Source organism: Tachysurus fulvidraco, chromosome 3 (assembly GCF_022655615.1).
Source record: "Tachysurus fulvidraco isolate hzauxx_2018 chromosome 3, HZAU_PFXX_2.0, whole genome shotgun sequence".
NCBI lineage: Eukaryota > Metazoa > Chordata > Actinopteri > Siluriformes > Bagridae > Tachysurus > Tachysurus fulvidraco.
In genome coordinates this window covers 10,054,776-10,075,876 of record NC_062520.1, presented here as the reverse complement: position 1 = coordinate 10,075,876, position 21,101 = coordinate 10,054,776, and the positions used below count along the sequence as shown (strand labels likewise).

Genomic DNA, 21,101 nt, shown 5'->3' with positions numbered 1-21,101 from the left:
TCCTGCTATGAAAAGCATTACAGTGCAATAAAAATACACAGCTTCCCCAAATGCTTAAGCCCAGGATGGAATCACTAACTATTTTTTTTTTAATCTATTCATTTTAGCTCATTTTCATGAAGAGCATCATTAACTCAGTGGTTAAAACGCGTACACACACTGAGTTGTACTGTAATTAGACACGTAGAACATTTTTCTGGTCTTAAAGGAAGGCTTGCACTCTAAAACAAATCTACAAACAACAGCATGTCAGCACATGGAGAGAACATAGAAAACAGCTTGGAAACTAAACTGTTTACCGTGTCCATGTCCATGCATATTATTTAGAAAATGAAGTCGTTTCTATTGGAATACACTAGAGCACAGTGGAATTCTATTCTTCAACATGTCCTAGCTTTGGACGTTAGGTTCAGAGCACCGGGTCAACTATATAATAGTACACACGGAGCTTGAGCAAGGTTAAGGGTAGCTTGTCAATAGATCTTCCAATCAACAACCCAGAACCTTAGCCACTTAAGTGCTTATCTTTCTGATAACCTCATCCATTTATTACTACCAGCAGCAATATTTTTCATGTCATTTTTTAGTTTATTACATTATTTATATCCGTTAATTATATTCATTATCTATCCAATGCTTATTACACTTATATTTGGCAAACAAAAATCATTTGCATAATTTAAAGTCTATCTCTTCTTCCATCCTCCGTCTATACAAGGGCCCACCTGGTCCCCCTGGCCCACCTGGACGTCCCGGAATGTTCAACTGTCCCAAAGGAGTAAGTGTAACCTGTTTCTCCCTGTATTTCTTAATGTATTTTCTTATTTCTACATACATACACACTGTGAACTATATATATCTTAATTTTTTACTATTTTTTACTAATTTCTCCTTATGTTTAACTTCTGTTCTGTGTTTTTGTTCTGTAAAGCTGCATTGAGACAAAGCCCATTGTAAAAAGCGCTATACAAATAAACTTGAATTGAATTGAATTGAATTGAATCATATTGAAATGTGACTCAGTGACTCACCGTGTCTACTGTACCTTCACATGTTTATAGACAGTGTTCCCGATTCCTCCACGGCCCCACTGTAAAACAGCCGTAAGTGACGTGGGTCGTGCACTGGTATACAGACTCACCCACAGAGTCTGTTTCACACTCACTGTGTGTCTCAGACCTGATATATGGTGCTTTTGTCAAAATATAGTCAATAAAGTTAAATGTAATGTCTTTCAAATGAAAGGAATAATCCAGTGATTTGACCTGAAGCAGCATGTCGTCTTTTAAACGTCTTTTAGGCATGCTAGACAATACTGAGAAAAGAACAGGAAAACATTAACATTATTAATACTTACTTAAGAGTCTAAGGCCATTTATTGGTCAGTCAGTTAAATATTACATTTGTAGAATTTTGTTACGTATTGTTCAATGAAAGCTCTAAAATTGTATTATTTTATATTCCTTCTAGAGTCACTATAATATCACAAAACATTTGGAAAAGTGTAAATAACTGGACATACTTTTTATTGCATTCCCCTTGTGTTAGAACTTAAACATTTTGATAGGACATTTTCACATATGTGTCACATCCCAAGACATCAACAATTATTGGGTGTAGTTCAAAGCATTGTTTAAAATCTTTTAAAAAATTCCCATAAACTTCCATTACGAGAAAGATTTGAGTGAACTCTTTTGTCAATACATGGAAATGGGTCGGGGACAGGGTAGAGATTAGGTTGGAAAAAAACTGGAGTATTTCTTTAGTTTGTTTTAGCTTATTTTTTTCATTTTGGCAAAACACTATATTGCTTGTCCTCTGTCCTATGTCTATCCTGCATAATGCAATCGCATGAGGTTTTATAACTTGAAGTAGCTGTAGATCTGAGGTGTCATAACCACAAAAAAATCTAGTGTAACTGAAGGATTTTATTTCAGCCAAGCTAGAACACTCCTGATATATCTTACAGTATATAAAGACCTCTAATGAATATGAAAAAACTATTAAATGAAGTGAATCAGGTTTTGCTCTTGCTTGATTGGAAGGAAAACCTACAGAACACTGGGTATTGGATTTATTTGGACACTCGTGTCATTGTAGAACATCTGAAGTCTGTCTGTGTGAGTTCAAAAGTTCAGTTTGATTGTGAAAACATGCCATTTACTTTACGAACATTGTTTGACAACCGTGTAAAGCCTCGACTGAGTGAATTGACTGACATGAAATTTGTTTGGCCGTTTCTTTATAGTGCACAATCTAAAGCTAAATCCTATATACTATACATCATCTAATAACAAGTCTATGCCCAATTTTAGTCAATCGCTGAACTTGGAAACAGCACAGAAATGGTAACACTCTAAAAGCTGAAATCCATCAGTGATGAGCATGTTGCATGACAGAGACGTTTGCTGCTCTTTTGGTGATGAACTAACCAAATATGATCATGAAGTAATCAAATATATCAAAACAAATATATTGACAAAACTCAAATGATTTGTGCTTTTGTGTTAGAGACAAGTGGAAATTTCAAACTCTTGTGATTAATGTGACTTCTCATTTGTTGTTTCTTCTGTATGTAAAGTAGTCCAGTAGAGACAGACAGGCAAAAAGACAGACAGAGAGACAGGCAGAAAGACAGACAGGAAGGCATACTTACAGGCAGACAGACAGATAGACAGACAGACAGACAGAAATACAGACAGAAATACAGACAAAGAGACAAAGAGATTGATAGATGATAGCTAGATAGATAGATAGATAGATAGATAGATAGATAGATAGATAGATAGATAGATAGATAGATAGATAGATAGATAGATAGATAGATAGATAGATAGATAGATAGATACTACTACACAAGAAGCAGCAAGGCCACTGTATTTTGTCTGATGAAAAACATGCGTGCACATAACACAAGTGTTTTACGTTTGAGTTTTCCCTTTTTTTCTGCTCCATGGACTAAATGTCCTGTTTGTCCAGTGCATGATTTCTTTCCCACATGGTTTCATTCTAAAATCATTCTGTTTGTATTAACACTACTTTGTTTACTACCGTTTAAATTCTGCCCTTCATCATGACCTGTAATTCTTTGTTTTTCTCCCTTTTTGTGTTCAGACCAACAGCAATTCTACTGCAGGTCAGTTGAAACATCCTGCTGATTTACTGTCCCTTTGGTTAATATAATAAAAGCTGACATGACTCGAAGTAAGGCATATGTTTTTTTTATGAAGAGCTAAATAACTATAATGTCAATAGTCAATGTTTTCACCGAAGCAACTCTCCTTTTCTTAATAAAGTACAATTCCCCAAATGATGGATTTTTGCTTGCTTTCCCCATTTGTCTCCTAAAGAGGGAGCCAGCTGTTCAACATCTGGAGCTAAAGGGGAGAAGGGTGAAAGGGGTCTTCCTGGTCCTCCAGGTCCTACAAGTATGTCACTTTTAAATGTTTATATCTACTATATATAAATCTGCACCACATTAGGTATCTGATCTTTTATTTGTTTTTTTATGAACTTTTTGTCCCTATCACAGTTACCATGCTGCGTGCAGGCACCATGGTGAGTTGAAGATGCCTAATGATCTCGCGTTCTTTGATGATTGTCACCAGACCATGAAATAAAAACGTGTTAGACGTAAACCTAAACCTGACTGCATTTAATCAGGAAAAGTTTATGTGTGGTTATTTTACATGTGCATATGTTCTGGGTGAATATGTTTACATTTCTTACGTGTGTGTGTGTGTTTGTGTGTGTGTGTGTGTGTGTGTGTGTGTGTGTGTGTGTGTGTGTGTGTGTGTGTGTGTGTGAGAGACAGGGAGAAAAAGGTGACTATGGCTTTCGGGGAGAGAAGGGAGAGAAAGGCGAGGCAGGGATGCCAGGGGCAACAGGGATGCCTGGAACATCTGGGTTGGTGGTCAGTAATCGCACACATGCACACACATGCACACACACCTTCTTAGATAAAAAGATATAAAACAATATTTTTGCAGTGATTGTTGGGACAATATTTTATCAATTTAAGGACATGTGACATGACATAAAGGGCTAAGTACATGTATATACACACACACACACACACACACACACACACACACACACACACACACACACACACACACACACACACACACACACACACACACACCTGCATCCACTTACATCTGAAGAAAGATGTACGTTTTTGTGAAGATCGAGTTATTTGATACTATCCTATCTTATCCATATACATCTGCACATGCACACACTCCCACCTACCCACCCACATACACACACACACACACACACACACACACACACACACACACACACACACACACACACACACACACACACACACACACACACAAAACATTACACATGTCTTGTAAATCAGGTAACCGTATAGATAATGCTATTTTGAAAACACTGACCTTTTCTGATAGATTGATTGCATGTTCTTTAATTCTTTTATCCTTCTGCCTTGCTCTCTATCTTGCTTTCGCATCTCTCTGATCTTTTTCTGTTTTGTTCTCCTTACATTTTTCCACTTTGTCGCTGCCTCCCACTTTCAATCTTATTTCTTTATATCTGTATTTTTCCTCATCAAACTCACCCAGTTTCTCTAGACTGTTTGCTCGTTTGATCTTTTTTTTTTTTTACTTTGGAAATTTATGATTGATGGGCCTTTGTTAAAAATAATTGCCCTGATGACAAGCTGCCTTAAATTTTGTAAGTGCTCCGATGTTTCGTTTAATTAGAAATGGATGGGTTGGCAAGCCTTTATTCAGAATGTAAAATGAATCCATCCAAAACAAAAAAAAATTAAAAAAAATAAGGTCCAAACTGCTATGAGAATAATGGCAGAGTGCACTTTGTAGAGTGGGTCCCTTTTGCTTCATGAATTAGATTTCAAATGCTATAACAAGCAGCTAATAAATGACTCCTGTTTTGTACTAACATCAGAGCAGAGAAATCTACATGTACCACAAGCTGAAAGAAGTTGTTCTGGTGGCAGTAGCTGATAATCAATTCATAAATCATTAATAATCTGTCACTGTAAATAATTAGTAGCATTTTTGTAATATTCCTGGTTTTCTCTGAAGGGACCTAAAGGAGAATCAATCATTGGACCTTCTGGTCGTCCAGGACTTCAGGGGCCTCCTGGTTCTCCTGGTATTGGGAGACCTGGTGCTACCGGACCCCGAGGCCCTCCCGGACCTCCCGGACCTCCCGGCTATAGCTCTGGTAAGACATTAGAGCTTAATAAACAGTTACATTCTCTTTGCTTTTTTCTTGGCACAGTATTAAACCCTCAGAAGAAATTTGTACAGAATAAAAACTGTAAAGCATTATGGTTTGTACTGCACTCCCTAATAATTGTTTGCAACAATGTTTTTGGCTGAAGCATCAATCATGGTTTAAAAAAAAAACAGTCTTGTTGATACCTTATTAAACTCACAGAAACTGTTGCCAGGTCCTCACTCAGATTTCTGACTTTGTAATTACATAATCAAATATTAACAGTAAATAAAAACTACAAGAAACCAAATAATAAGCTTAAGGGGTTAAACTTCCCTTTCTGATGATAATGTTGATGATGATGATGATGATGATGATGATGATGATACATGCTTGGGATGAAGCACCAGGTGGCCACTTAGTGGAAGCATCAGAAACTTTTGTATTCAGTAATGAACAAGAGATAAGTACATAGTAAAGTATTCTTGTGATTTCAGGTGCTGTTATCACTGGTCCACCTGGACCACAAGGTCCTCCTGGTCCACCAGGACCAGCTGCTGGTGGCTTTGGCTCAGTGAGTGACACTCTTAATCACACACTAATAACCTACAACACTAAGTTGTCATATTCAGAGATGAGTTACATTTTCATACCGAGGAGAGAATAATGATATTGCACAAATTTGAATTCAGACCTCAGGCATAACTGCAGTCTCAGTTCTTACTACTCACGACTGTTATAAAGGACACAAGGAATGGAGTTTGGCAAAAACAGAGGCATGTTTCAGTTACTCGGAATTCTAACCATGAATTCCAGTTTAATTTTATTTTATTATGTTGGCATGGCATTTTCTATTCCAAAAACATTTATCAGGGCTTAAAGACAAGGTCTTAGTTATACTAATGGTTGTTTAGATCCTTTTTTAAATCTGGCAACCTTAGAAGTGTGAATAAGCAGGTACCTAATGAGCCATCCCAAAAATCTACTTACCAGGGCTGTCAAGTGTCATGCATTGAGAGTGACAGTCAGCATTTGGGCCTTTTGTCACGTTCTCCCGCCACACATCGTAATTCTCACGCAGAAAAACTTTTTGACAATTTATCATATATTTAATATGCCGCAGCGCCCAAAATGTCTCAGTCCGCACCGCTTAGTCGAGCCTGACACTTAGAGATTTAACACAACAACCAATGAAAAAAAAACATTAATTAGAGAGGGTATTTTCGATGGTCGGTTTGAACAAAACCTCAACATGAAACAGCTTGACTCTGGGCGGAACATTGTCCTCAATCATGACCCTAAAAATGTCTGGGCTTGAGCCAAACTGTTTTAAATGGGAGCAACATTACAAATGATAAAGGAGTCCAAAAAGGCAACACACACTTATAATAAACAACACCAGTCATAATCTCTCTCTCTCTCTCTCTCTCTCTCTCTCTCTCTCTCTCTCTCTCTCTCTCTCTCTCTCTCTCTCTCTCTCTCTCGCACACACACACACGCACGCACACATGCACAAATTAATAATACTTTGTATTTGGTTAAATTGCGGTCAGTGATCCTTACCAAACACAACAACTCCCCCATTATACTTTTTTTTTTTTTTTGGGTGTGTGTGTGGGTGGGGGGGGGGGGGTGGGGGTGGTAAATGGGGGGGGGGGGGTCTTGTTGTTCTTGTGCCGTTGGGGGTGGAGATGTCACGCTTGCCTGTCTTCAAAACTTGAGAGCCCTGACTTACGCACACAAAATTGTATTATTTATGCATTAACATGCTACATGTTCGGTCTATATTTTTGCCATAACTAATTATTTACTGTCCAGTTTCACAAAAATGAGAATGGGTTCCTTCCTCATATCATCTCAGGGAGTATTTCCTTGTTACCACCTCAGACTTGCTTATTAGGGATAAATGTAAGAGATAAAGTGTAACTTAATTTTAAACTTTTCAATTTTATTCTGTTTCTATGATTCTGTAAAGCTGCTCTGAGACAATATGAATTGTTAAAAGGTCTACACAAATAAATAAAATTGAATTAAATGTTACAGGTTAAGAAATACCCAAATCTTTATGCCTTGAAGCATGAGTCGCACTTGGTTGAAGAGGGAACACTGTCCATGGTTAGGGATACGAGTAAACTGTACTTCAAGGTCCAAGGGGGTTGGAGAGAGATTCAGGTAATATTTTGCTTTTCTTTTATTCTATTATATATGTAGTCTGTATCTGTATAAGAATATTTTTGTATAGCATTTCCTAACATCCATTCCCTGTATCTCTTTTAATACATCAAATGGTATTTGAGAGTTATTTTCATATCAAATGTTTAAAAACTAGCCAGATCAGAGCTGAAGGACACGGATATGTGCCATGTTTTCTTTTATTTCGTCTTTCAGCTTGGTGGGTTAATTGAGGTGAATTCCCCTACTGTTCTCTCACAAGATGATGTAAGTTTCTTTCATTGAAATAAGCACTTTGTTTTTGTGTGATATGAGACAATGCTGTAGCAAGTCATTTTATAGCACTAACAGTTGCATGCAAACTTAAAAATCTTGGGATCACAAAGACCATGTTTGCTTTAATAAGTCATGTCCTGCAAAAGAAGAAGCCCCTGCTCTAATATTGGCATGAAGATGTCAGATTAAAGTTTGCATGTGGAGTGTAGTTTAACTGATTGGCCTTAATAATCAATGCTTTGTATGTATGTAAAAGGTGAGACCTTTAATGTGAAAAACACCAACTGTAAAGCACGGGGGTGGCAGCATTATCTTGTACTGTTGTTTCGTTTGCTTGAAAAAGGACTGATTATCTAGAATAAGGGTGTCCGGTCTTATCCGAAAAGGATCTGTGTTGGTACAGGTTTCATTCCAACCAATCAGAAACCACATTTAAGTCTACTGAAAGTCAAAATTAGTGGACTAAACAGGTGGAATCAAGTGTGACTCCTGCTCCCAACTCTTAGCAGATAAGATTAGACACCCCTAATCTGGGAATACTGATGCAAGACATCAGTCAAAAATCTTAAATGTGGTTGCAGCTGGGTCTTCAGTGATCTACACCGATCCTAATCATGTCTACAAAATGATTTACATTTACATTTACATTTACAGCATTTGGCAGACGCCCTTATCCAGAGCGACGTACATAAGTGCTTAAATCTCTAACACTGAATACATTAATGCTGGTTCACTAGGTTACATACTTAAGATACCATGAGTTTAAAACATTTGTTCAAAGTTACAATGAAAAAGTGTTAAAGGTTTTTTTTTTGTTTTTTTTTATGCAAAAGATAAGGAAAGAAGTGCTAGTTGAAGTGTTTCTTGAATAAGTAGGTCTTCAATCGCCGCTTGAAAATAGCCAGTAACTCAGCTGTCCGGACCTCTAGGGGAAGTTCATTCCACCACTTTGGTGCCAGAACAGAGAAGAGTCTTGTAGATTTAAAGTCAACAAAGTGAAAGTGCCCATCACAAACACCTGAACTGAAGCCAAGAGATAATTTGTCTGAGTAAGGAGTTATACCATTTCTCTGTGGAGGAGTGAGCAAAATTTCTGACTTGTGAGAAGCTTGTAGAAGATGTTTCAAGATCAAGTTCATGCTATTAAAAGGCAATGCATTCAAATACTGACAAAGCATATGTAAACTTCAGACTAGGTGCATGCTAACCTTTAGCCTCAACTGTACTTTAACGTTTACTCTCAATCCCCAGCTAAACACATAGTAGCTAAATGCTCAGATTTAGGCAGGGGGGTAAAGGGGTGAAGGGGTTGTGCAACCTTAATTTATGTTATGACTGATAATGATTAAATTATGCATTTAATTTTTTTGCTAAATATTTATTTAACTAAATTGCATGACCACATTTTTTTTAAGTGCTACCTGGTTATAATGTTAGCCTTGACATAAAACAGTACTTTTTTGTCATATTCCTTTCTGCAGACAAATAATTGTATAAGTTTGTACAAATAATGATAAGGATGGACTATTTACACCCATCAGCTTACAAAAAAACTTCTCTAATTCTGTTCAGGCTCACCCTTTAATATTGACTCCTCGACTCAGCAATACACCTAAAATTCACACGGGAAGTGCGGTAAGAATGGCTGTCTTTTTCTGACTATTCTTTTCATTTAAGTTATAAAAATACACAATATTGTTATTTGTTATGGTTTCATATGAAGGAAAAAACATCATGGGTTTAGTTCTAGCTTGTATTTCTGTGGTTTCCATGTATCCTGTTTTAGACTATAAATTATGGTGCTGTCAATCCACCCCTGTTGTAGGGCATCCCAGCCAGTCTAGGTTTATTTTAGTAGCTAACTCCATGGCAGGTCCATTTAAAAGATTGATGCTCCAAAGCATAAGTATACAAAAGATAATATGATAGCACCATGCTGGGTTTAGGCACAGGAGATACTTGTTTTGTTTATGTGCTTTAGGCATGTTTGTAATTTTTTTTTATTAGAATTTGATCTGAATTTGTAGTGAATAGTGTTAAATCATACAAATGTTTTCACTCCCTTAAGGAACACTTATAGCAAAAAGACACATCTGAAATACACATATGAGAAACACATTTAAAGGTTAGATGAACATGAATGATCTTCCATTGGAACACCTTTACATCATGGCACTTAGTAGACACTCATTTTCAGAGGAACCTATATTTTTCTCATTTATACATCTGCGTAGCTGAAGTTTAAAAGTGGGGCCCAGTAGTGGTAGCTTGGTGGTCCTGGGATTTGAACTCACAACCTTTCAATCAGTAGTGTTCCCTTTGGAGAAGCAACTCTAAGTACTGTACATAGCCTCCTGCAAGTACAACTTGGACAAAATGTAGAGATGACAGATGACATAGTAGAGATGAAAAAGCTACTGAGACATTAGACATTTGTGCTCTTATCTAATATCATCCCTGGGTACAAAGTTCATAGTAGACATGTTTGACATTATTTTAAGTTGGGTAAAATAACAGTTTACACTGTGGGAAAAAAGCTCATTGAATTGATTTAATTCGAATGCATACTTTAGTTCCATGTATACATGGAAAATCATATGAGCATGTATTTTTAAAGCCTTGATTAAAATAAAAACAGAGTGTGAACCTGATCTAAGACTTAAACCCACTGATGTCCTGCAACAGACACATTTCCCCTGCAATATTCTACCATTCATGTTTTAATTGTCTAAATGTATTAGTATGGTTATACTGTAGTTCCCATCAGTAGCAATTTCCTTGTGAGATTACACAATTTAATGGTTCTAAAACAGTATCTACATTTTGATGTAGTACTGTGTAAAACTGTGTTTAAATTCAATCTAAGCAATGAAATTGTTTTGTTGAGAAATGTACTTTTTTGTAATGTCATTTCTTTTTAATTCCTATTGATGTATATTGATATGATACACATTCCCTATTTCCAGTGTAGGGTGAATATATTCAAAAACATAATTGTAAAGATCTGTTAATAAATCTTTTTCGATTTTAAGCTAAATATTATGACATATTGCACATATTACGTATGGTATGCTTGTTAAAAAGAAGAAGACAGATGTAAATGTAGTAAAAATGTAAAATGAATCTCACATTTTGGTTACAATACTTATCGTTTGGGTAAATATGTCTCACAGCTCAGGCTGGTTGCCCTGAACACTCCACTGACTGGGGACCTGGGCTCCATTCACTCAGTGAATAAGCAGTGCAGACTGCAGGCTCAGGCCATGGGAATCCGAGACGAGTACAGGGCTTTCCTTTCTCACCACCTACAGGACCTGATTGACATTGTAGAGCCACCCTACCGTACCAGCCTGCCCATCGTTAACCTCAGGGTGAGCCACTTGTCTTCTCTGATATGTAGATGTGTTTTTATTAAGAAGGGAGGGGTGTTCAAAAGCAGTAAAAATCTGACTAGGAGCTGTTTGTTTTAGGAGATTTAAAGCTGTCATGAAGCTGTTCCAGTTCTTGTTTTCTTTGGTCTGAGCTGAGAATGTTTTCTTTCTACATCAGGGCACATTTAAATAAAATGTGTATCCTATTTGTTGCAGGGTGAAGTTCTGTTTAAAAACTGGGAAAGCATCTTCTCCAATCACATTCTCCCTGCCGGGATCCCCCTCTACTCTTTTGATGGACGAGATGTGATGAGTGATCCTTTCTGGTCAGTTAACTATTCATATAACTAGATCTGGTTTGTTTTAGGAAACATGGTAAGGGCCAGCTAAACAGTGCATATTATATAGAATGTATGTAAAAGGGACTGATGTTTTGTGCATCAGCACTGTAGGATCATAGCTGTAGATTAAAATATATATATATATATATATAGATTACATTTTAGTGTGTAGTTTACCTGGATGACCAATAAAAAGAGTATTATAATACAATTTACATCTACTAATTTGACTGAAGCTTTTAACTAATGTGAATAACAAGGATTAGTCATAGGCAGTCTTCATGTTTCAGGTTACTGCCATGTGCAGAAAGAGTGCTTTAAGCAACTATATATACAGTAATAAAACCCTTTTGCTAAGTTGTGTACTCCTACCCAGACACAGTGCAAAATTTATAAAGAGCTCTTGCATGGTAGAAAAAGTGGCTAAAATAAGCAAGTAAAATAATAATAAACTGTAAACAATATATGCGGTCATAAAGTGGCATAGTGGGAGATATGTCACATACAGTGTTCTAAATTATTATTGTATTCTGGCAAGTAAAAAATAATTAGATTCTTTATGTGAACAGTGTGGGGGCACGGTGGCTTAGTGGTAGCACGTTCACCTCACACCTCCAGGTTTGGGGGTTCGATTCCCGCCTCCGCCTTGTGTGTGTGGAGTTTGCATGTTCTCCCGTGCCTCGGGGGTTTCCTCCGGGTACTCCGGTTTCCTAACCCGGTCCAAAGACATGCATGGTAGGTTGATTGGCATCTCTGGAAAATTGCCCGTTGTGTGTGAGTGCGTGAGTGAATGAGAGTGTGTGCCCTGCGATAGGTTGGCACTCCATCCAGGGTGTATCCTGCCTCGATGCCCGATGACGCCTGAGTGACCCGAGTAGTTCGGATAAGCGGTAGAAAATGAATGAATGTGAACATTGTATGATGCCCAAAAATTGCAGCAAGAAATATTGTGTGTATAGAACAAGAACAGTCCGAGACTGATGGCAGTATTATTCTATTCTATTATTATCTAAAGCCCGGTGTAAATCATTAATAAATAATAAAGTGCAGTGTATGGAGTGCCACAGATTGCTGGTTCGGGATCTGATGCTACAATACCATCTGTCTGCATCTGTCTGATGCTGTCTGCAAGAGACAACAGTGGACTCAAGAGTGGCAGATTGGTGATGCAGGGTTTTAAATAGACAAACTTCCAATCAGTGACCTAAAGTTTCAACCACTGGGCTATTGCTAACTATTTAATGAACACTAGACAAACAGTTCAAACAACAGATAAAGATAGTGCCAGTTAGTTACACCCATAGTAGACATGATGGCATTATCAAGACCCATCTATTGCAGTTTTTTCCTGAAATTAAAATAAAAATAAAAATAAAAATAATGGCTTGCCTAGCCACAAACTTGGACTGCAATAGACAATTTTTCCCCCATTTGTCCACCGGTCTGTTTTTAAAGCTAGCTTTGCCAGTACTTTCTCTGTTTATGTCTATTTATACCTCTGGGTGGTAAATATAGCTACATGTGCTTTGTATCCGTGACCACTGTGACAGCAGAGCTGCAATTGTGGTTAGCAAATCTTTTTTTTTAGAGCTGATTGTGAAACCTGATGTTTTTAAAGCGATTCAGCTTCTGTTTCAGCGTATTGGCATGAATAGTACTTATACTGTTGATGAAATCTAGGGGCGTCAACCAGGAGCATCTATCTACAGCTAGGAGCAGTGAACTACTGTAGTCTTCTGTAGTATAGCCTTGCCTGCATGTGTGTTGCATTAGCAGAAATTAGTTGAATACCATTGGGCACATTGGATTATGATAGATGGACAGCGGATGCACAAAAATATAGATCGTTTTATTCATCATGTGCTGTTCTGCCAAAGATTATTCCATGAAATATTACCATTGCACGTTCAAGGGTGCCAGTGAACACCATGTTCTTTAGGTTTTTGCTAAGTTTTTATTAAGGGATGAACACATTTCAGAAGTGTGTTTTATTTTAGTGCTTGTGTATTGAAGAGCCAGCTGCTTTCTGTGGTCAGTCATTGGTTTCACTCCCAAGTTTTGGCAAGATAACCAGCCCGCTGGACCGAACCTCTGAATTTGATTGATGCGTCTCACGAAATCTGTGGCCACAAGGGGGCAATAATAACTATGTTGTTATACTAGATAATACACTTAGAATGGTATCCATGGAAAACATGTTAAATCGACTTGTGACATTTAGTCCTGCCATAAAAACCAGATGATTTATACCTTAAAAATCTAATTTAGAGGCCAAGATTAGAGTTCATTTAAGAGTTTTGCTATATTTTGTGAATGTGCCTGTATTTCTGTATATTGCCTGTTTAGTTTCAGATTATAGAGATGCATGTTTCAGGCACAAATTCAAACATTCGTGCATCTGAAAGAGTTTTTGCCTAGACATGCTGCATATATTAGAGTTAAAATCTGTCTGCTGCCATGCAGACCATATATTTATCAAAATAGTTATATAATTTCATTCAGCTGTTTGTAACGTTAGAGTTATTATTCCGCTAAACTAACACTGGAGAGATTAGGATTAAAGCTGGGTTTCATTAACCCTGACTACTTTTGGCTGTTTATGAAAGGATTTATCACTGTGTGATTTTACACCTTATTTGTTTGAAAATATTTTTTTTGTATATTCACATTCAAATGTGATTAACCCTGTTTGCACCACACCTCCAGGGTCAGGGGTTTGATTCCCACCTCTGCCATGTGTATGTTTGGATGTTGCATGCTCTCCCCATGATTCATATTCTTCTGGGTACTCTGGTTTCCACCCCTGGCAAGAGAGATAATTGCAGCTGTTTAGCATCTAAAAAATTGTTTATATTGGGATTGGGTGTGTGATTGTCCTGTCTTGTACTCTAAGTCTCCTGGGATAGGCTGGAATGGAAGGATGGATAATGGAAGGTTATTTACATTCAGAAATTTTAAGAAAACCTTCACCAGACTATAATACCAGACTTTATTAGATAATTAGTTGCTCTCTTATTTATTTTACTCAAATAAATCTTTTAGACGTTTTGCCACTTCTTGATTTAAAAAATGCAAGAAATCATACTGTATGTGAACCATTATATCATTCGGTTGATTGCGATTGGTTTTTCTAAAAATAACTGATATGAAAAACTACAGATACAAATAGGAAAGGTCCACGGGTCTTATGAAACTAGAGATCCAATCAGATCCAATAGGATAAGCAGAATAATTAGTTACTGCATCATTAGTACCTTCCCGGTCAGGGTCGAGGTGGTTAGCTTGTTTAAATTCATAAGAAAATCTCTGTTTAAGACCAGTTGTGAACTGAGGTGATACCATTACTACCATTTAGCGTGTTCCAGTGTCTCTATTGTCATAGTGATATCTCTGAACTCTTTTGGTTTAGGCCACAACTACTTCACACATACATTCATTATTGTCTGCATTGGAATCATCCAAGTTGAGTTTCTCTGCATTTCCACTGATCTGTCTGTGTTTTTCTGCATCGTCTCTCTGCAGGCCACAAAAGGCCATATGGCATGGATCATCAGAGAGGGGAAGGCGTCTGGAAGATAAGAACTGCGAGTCTTGGAGAGCTGGAGACATGGCCATCACGGGTCAGGCTTCCTTCCTCTACAGTGGCCTCCTGAATCAGCAGACCCGTAGCTGCTCCAACCAGTTTGTTATTTTGTGCATCGAGACCAACACCAACCACAACACCGTCGAAGAACTCCAACGGGCACAGTTTCGCGCCAGACGCTGGCATTACAGAAATTAACGTCGACACCAGAAAACCTCTGCCATCAACACGTCAACATGCCAGAAGGTGTAAATATCTGTACGTTGATGAGAAACTAAGGATCCACCAGTGAGAGCCATTCTCAGGTTTTGGAGCACATGGACATTTTGTAGCAAAGCCATTTCTCTCACAATGTAAAGCTGCATGATAACGATGTTTAAGCAGAGGGACGCACCGGGTCTTCAATCCCTACAAGTCATTTTGATGCACTGTATTTTCAATTTTCAATTTTTGGAAATTCATAGATGTCTTTTTTTTCACATCATCTTTTCATTTCAAGTAGCAAAAGATGTGTCAGTATTTAATTTAATTTCAGTGTTTTATTTATACCTGACCGCACATAATCTAAATGTCCAAAAATTGAGGATAAATATGTAATTTATACAGTAGTTTCAGCTGTTCAGATAAAAATCTGCTCCTATTTCTTGCCTCTTTTATAAAAGAAGAATTTCTACAGCATGTCTGTTGATGAAATTATATTCCTTTTTTTTTTTTTTTTTTTGTAGTTTCTGGAAATGTGACTGCAAATATATATTTTTTTCCAGAGAGAGATCAAGTCCTCATTTTCTTTTGTTTCAGTTTTTAGGCCAACAGTTTGAGCAGTGGTTAGTGGTAAGGAAGTAAGGAGTATTCTTTCTTTTCACTGGTGCTTATTAAATAAAATCTCTTTTCCAAATATATTGCCTTGTGTTTCTTTAAAAAAAAAATGTTTACTGTGCAAAATACATTTTGTTTCATGAAGACATGGTAAAATAATGATAAATTATTAGTATTACTTATAAAATAACATAACTAATAAAAGTGTCAACTTAAAAAAGCTCTCTAATTGATCAAAGATTTAACTATATAAATGGCTCCGGTAACGTTTTATTACTTAAAGTCACACTTCAATCTAAATAGTTTACATGAGAAATGTTTCCTGTGTCAGAGTGTTTACATGAAGGCTGTCTGTGTCAGTTTAACCTCAAGTGACCTTGGTGTTGTGTCACTAGCCTTGATAAATAAATTCTCTTAAAATGGATAACTACTATGATTTTACTTACTTGATCTGCATTTATAAGCATGTTTGCACCTCCTAAAAAGAGCATGTAACAGAGAGTGTTGGCAATGCCACTGGCTGGCAGAAGAAAGGGTTGGCATGAGATTTTGCTGTCTCAAAGTCCATTCTGGTGAGGTTCTGGGGTTTACCTCAGACTTTCATCACTGCATTCTTATATTCCCTGCCAACAAGCATCACAGTTCCCACAAGCTGAAGTTTTTTTTAGTTTGTTTAAAAAAAAAAATCTTCAAAAACTCCAAACCCTCTCAACTCTCAACCTATCACCACCCCACCATCTACTTCATCTCTGCTTTGTATTAGTCTTATATACTTTTAGTCATTTTCAGAATGAAGTTACTATAACAGTAATGTCAGGAGGAGACCTGTGAAAATTTGTGTAATGGAGCAAAGAAGAGTGTATGTGTGTGCGCGCGTGTGTGTGCGTGTGTGTGTGTGCATCCCCATAAATATAAAAGAATTAATAAAAAATGTGTGTGGTGTTTTTTTGTTGTTGTTGTTGTTGTTTTTTTTTTAATAAAAGCTATTATTTAAGGTTAAGCCAAGGTCATGCCTATGTACTTATGTGTATGGTTAGGTTTGGCTTCAGTACTAATTATGTGCATGAAAATTTGGTCAAAGGTTTGTGGTCACCTGACTGACACATCATATGTGCTTGTTGAATATCACATACTAGATATAGTCCCCTTTTTTACATTAAGCTCCACTCTTCTGAGATGGCTTTTCACCAGAGTTTGGAGTGTGGCTGTGTGAGTTTGTGTTTCTTCACCAACAAAAGCATTAGTGATGTCAGGGACTGATGTTGGGTGAGAAGGTCTGGGGTAACGTCTGTGTTCCAGTTCATCCAAACGGTATTCAGTAGGGTTCGATGTCAGGGCTACAGTATGTGCAGGATATTCGAGTTCTTCCAGACCAACCTTTACAAAACACATTGTCATGGCCTCTTAGTTCCACTGTAGGAAGATTATAATGCTATGATGTAATAACCTGCAGGCATAAAGGTGCTAAAAGTATAAAAACAAATATAATAAGAAAGAAAGAATGCACTGTTTTTTTTAAGAATCTTAAAAATATTAGGCTTTCGTTTCCAATGGCTTCAAATTTATCAATGCCCAAGGGAAAACTTTTGGACAATAAAATAAGAAAGAAAGCATCTACATGAATTTGGTTCTCTATTAAGTTCATTAGAGACTGAGACTAAGATTTCTGTATGAATTTACTGCACAAAGACACTGTACAGGTGTGTTAATGTGTGTAAATAAATGTACAGTGGTCATAAGTGAAGTTGACAGTGTGTGTGTATGAATGTACAGAGACACTGTGTAGAAATGTGTTGTTCAGGGTGCAATGTAATAGTGGTGGAGTTGAGGGTTATGGAACTCATATAGAAGGTAAGAGCTTCTACAACAGCTGAGCACTGGAGATTCATTTCAAATCGCACAAACCATCGATTTAATTCAAAAAGCATCATCACATAACGATTTAAATTCATTACACACAAGCTCTGCATAATTAAACAAAAGGACAGCAATAACATACGTTTATAAGGTAAAACATTAAATTAGTTACGTGCAAATGAAACATTATGTCCACCGGGTTGGTTGTAGGTTTCTTTTGTACTGTTTTAGGCATCCCTTCTGTATATGTATAGAAAAAAGCTGCAGAGTGAAATCCCTTCCTCTTATGGTGAGGGTGACATTTAAACTCCACTCAGAAGGGGACTCCTCGGCTTTCATTAGTCTCCTGCTCTGTGATTAGGCAGCTGCCTCAGCCTCATTAAAGTCTAATGAGGGATACACTCAACTCTTCATATGAGGTTTCCTCTGTCTAAATATAGTCCAAGCTCTGTATTGGTGGTGGACTCAGGTCTATTGAGGGTGAGCGACTCTACATATGTAAGCCACATTGAGGAATTAGTGCCGCTTCCTGTGCTTCTTTCCTCTCTTTCAAGTTGGAGCCGGTTCATAACCACAACAAAAATCCTGGTTATAAGCTGTAATTAGAACACTATACAGGATGTAACAGCATAGTGCCTTAACGTAGGTGGGTCCGTTTTGACATTTGTATTTAATTAAATTTAATGTTAGTCGATTATTTTTTCTTTCGGGTTTATTCTGAGACTTGAAAAAAGGTTTATGTAGCTGGAATTTCTGTTACCCAGGTTAGATGTGGCATTCTTTCTGTAATTACACTCGACCCAAATATAGCCATTTATTGACAACTAAAATGCATTTAATGGAAGTCCACATTTGGATATTTAGTCCAGCAAATAGGGGAAGTTTAAATGGAAAAAAGAGTTAAAGTAAGTTATTTTAGGTTTTGACCTAATACATTAAAAATGTGATTCTAAATGTGATCACTTCTCTGATTTAAAACTAATTTGCTAAAATTAAGGTGTGAGTCAATTGAAGACCATATATATCTTTTATTTTGCATTGTTTATTGGAAATAGGTGTCATAAACATGCCAGATTTATTTTATGTAGCAGTAGAAGAGGCTATTGAGAACAATGGACCAGTAATTTAATCTAATATAATGTCGTTTTTCTCATTTCTGTCACATTTGACCCACACTCAAACACACCAAATAAATACCATGTATGCCTCAAAAATCATGCAAAATCTCATATTCTGATAGACTTGTAGGTCATGTGTCCGTTTTGTTATACAGGCTCAGAGCCTAAAAGTCATCTGAACCAGTATTCACAATACTGAAGCTGGTTCAAATGCATTTTACTAATTTTTTCAGCACTTTTGCTTTTGTGCCGTTTCCATTTGTTTTGTATAGCAATTGATGACAGGGATAAAAAATGAGATTCATGAGTTTCTAACCATATTTACAAGATCAGCCAGTCAGCTGTGTGATCCAGGAGAGCAGGAATGATCATGGAGATGTCACAGGATAGGTCATGTCTTTGGGGACTATGTAATGAACTGCCTGGGACGTAAGACGTTTTGTGTGCAATGAACCCAGTGAATTTTTTCAATTAAAGTAAAACAAAAGTCCTTAATCAAAGAATAGAATAATATTATTTGCTTCTAAAGACTCCAGAAATCGATTCTATTCCTTAAGGAAAAACAGCTTTGTACTTTTCTTTAAAGATTTGTTGACCATTTAGTTATAGGAATAATCATTGCTTCTGTTATCATCAACAAATAGAATTCATTGCTGAATTTTTTTTTTATAGCTCTAAATGACAGAATGTTTAACCTCTTTATTCTGGTCAGGTTCATAGTGAAACCGATCCTATCCCTTGATCCCTGGGTACAAGGCTAGAGAATCACAGGTGATTGGACAGCAGTCCATCAAATGATAACATGCACACACTCATTTACTCATTTAGCATAACCAAATCACAAACCAGCATATTTTTGGACAGTGAAGACATTATATTAAACTAGCACTCCATATATACAGTGAAGACATTATATTAAACTAGTACTCCAACATTTATTATTACACTGATCAACTTCTTGTGTCCCATACAGTGTACTACAGTACTAAAGTGTGTTAATCTACTTCTTCACAATCTATTATTACACTGAGCAACAACTATTATTACTGTTGTCATATTTACTACAGTATACTACTGTATCTAAACAGTACATTAAACTGGTATTGCAGCATCTATTGTTACCCTGAGCAACATTTATTTTTAAACTGAGCAACCATCATGTGTCCCAGACAGAATACAGCAGTACTAAACATGTTACGTTTCTTATACCTAATGTTTCCACAATATGTTAAAAGATCTGTTATTGCACTGAGTAATTAAGTGAATGCATAAGTAAAAAATATGTTATCCTAGTACTCCACCATCTTTTATTACCTCAAGCAACCAACATGTTACGTCAGACAGTATACAACAGTATTAAACGATATGTTAAACTAGTATTCCGGCATATTTTATTACACTGAATAACCATGCTATGTCAGACAGTACATATGGCTTCTTTCCACAAGCCATCAGACTCCTTAATTAATAACTGAACTAAACTGTACTGAGCATAACACACACGCACATCAACTGGATGGACTGCACAGACCTACACCAAATACACACTTTTCCAATATACATCCATCAAACTGTTTACATGCTGTTTCGCACACTGTTTTTGCACTTTGCACATGCTGCTCACGTTTCGGTTGATTGTTGTTTTGCACAATACCTCATGTAACTACTGCCATAATACTAATGTGTTTATTCCAGTATTTCTGCACATGCAATATGCACTTTCTTTTTGCCTTGTCCTGCACTGTCTTTTTGTCTTTTGTCCTGCATTGTCTTTTTGTCCTGTCCTGCACTGTCATTTTGTCTTTTCCTTCACTATTTTTTTGTCCAGTCCTGCGCTGTTTTTTTGTCTTTTGTCCTGTGGTGTCATTTTGTCTTGTCCGGCATTATTTTTTTGTCCAGTCCTGCACTGTCTTTATTTCTTGTCCTGTACTGTCTTTTTGTCTTGTCCTGCAGTCTTTTTGTCTTTTGTCCTGCAGTGACTTTTTGTCCTGTCCCGCACTGTCATTTTGTCTTGTCCTGTACTATTTTTTGTCCAGCCCTGCACTGTCTTTTTGTCCTGCACTTTTTTTTGTCCTGCACTGTCTTTCAGTCTTTTGTCCTGCACTGCCTTTTTGTCTTTTGTCCTGCACTGTCTTTCTTTTGTCCTGCACTGTACATGTCACACAGATGCACTTTATGTATCTATCACTAACTTACTAAGTCCTTAGCTCTTTGTTCTATGTAGCACCACGATCCTGGAGAAACATTTGTTTCACTGCGCACTTCAACAGCTATATATGGATGAAATGACAATTAAAGCTTCATGTCTTGACAGTATTAAACCGTATGTTAAACCAGAACTCCAGCATCT

General features: G+C 37.0%; 1 protein-coding gene across 3 annotated transcripts in view; it reads left to right on the top strand.

Annotated features, from left to right (window-relative positions):
- Nucleotides 1–15,857, top strand: part of col15a1a (collagen, type XV, alpha 1a) — a 72,654-nt gene extending 56,797 nt beyond the window's left edge. For 2 of the 3 annotated variants that reach the window (XM_047811484.1, XM_027149959.2), the window contains 14 exons: nucleotides 719–778; nucleotides 1,062–1,103; nucleotides 3,115–3,136; nucleotides 3,351–3,428; nucleotides 3,533–3,558; nucleotides 3,815–3,913; nucleotides 5,082–5,223; nucleotides 5,715–5,791; nucleotides 7,261–7,389; nucleotides 7,606–7,656; nucleotides 9,238–9,300; nucleotides 10,839–11,036; nucleotides 11,253–11,362; nucleotides 14,900–15,857. In XM_047811484.1, coding sequence (XP_047667440.1) covers nucleotides 719–778; nucleotides 1,062–1,103; nucleotides 3,115–3,136; nucleotides 3,351–3,428; nucleotides 3,533–3,558; nucleotides 3,815–3,913; nucleotides 5,082–5,223; nucleotides 5,715–5,791; nucleotides 7,261–7,389; nucleotides 7,606–7,656; nucleotides 9,238–9,300; nucleotides 10,839–11,036; nucleotides 11,253–11,362; nucleotides 14,900–15,158 — 1,356 coding nt within the window. In that variant the 3' untranslated portion in view covers nucleotides 15,159–15,857. The remainder of the gene's footprint in view (nucleotides 1–718; nucleotides 779–1,061; nucleotides 1,104–3,114; nucleotides 3,137–3,350; nucleotides 3,429–3,532; nucleotides 3,559–3,814; nucleotides 3,914–5,081; nucleotides 5,224–5,714; nucleotides 5,792–7,260; nucleotides 7,390–7,605; nucleotides 7,657–9,237; nucleotides 9,301–10,838; nucleotides 11,037–11,252; nucleotides 11,363–14,899) is intronic. The other variant, XM_047811485.1, reaches the window with a different exon arrangement.
- Nucleotides 15,858–21,101: the final 5,244 nt, after the last annotated feature.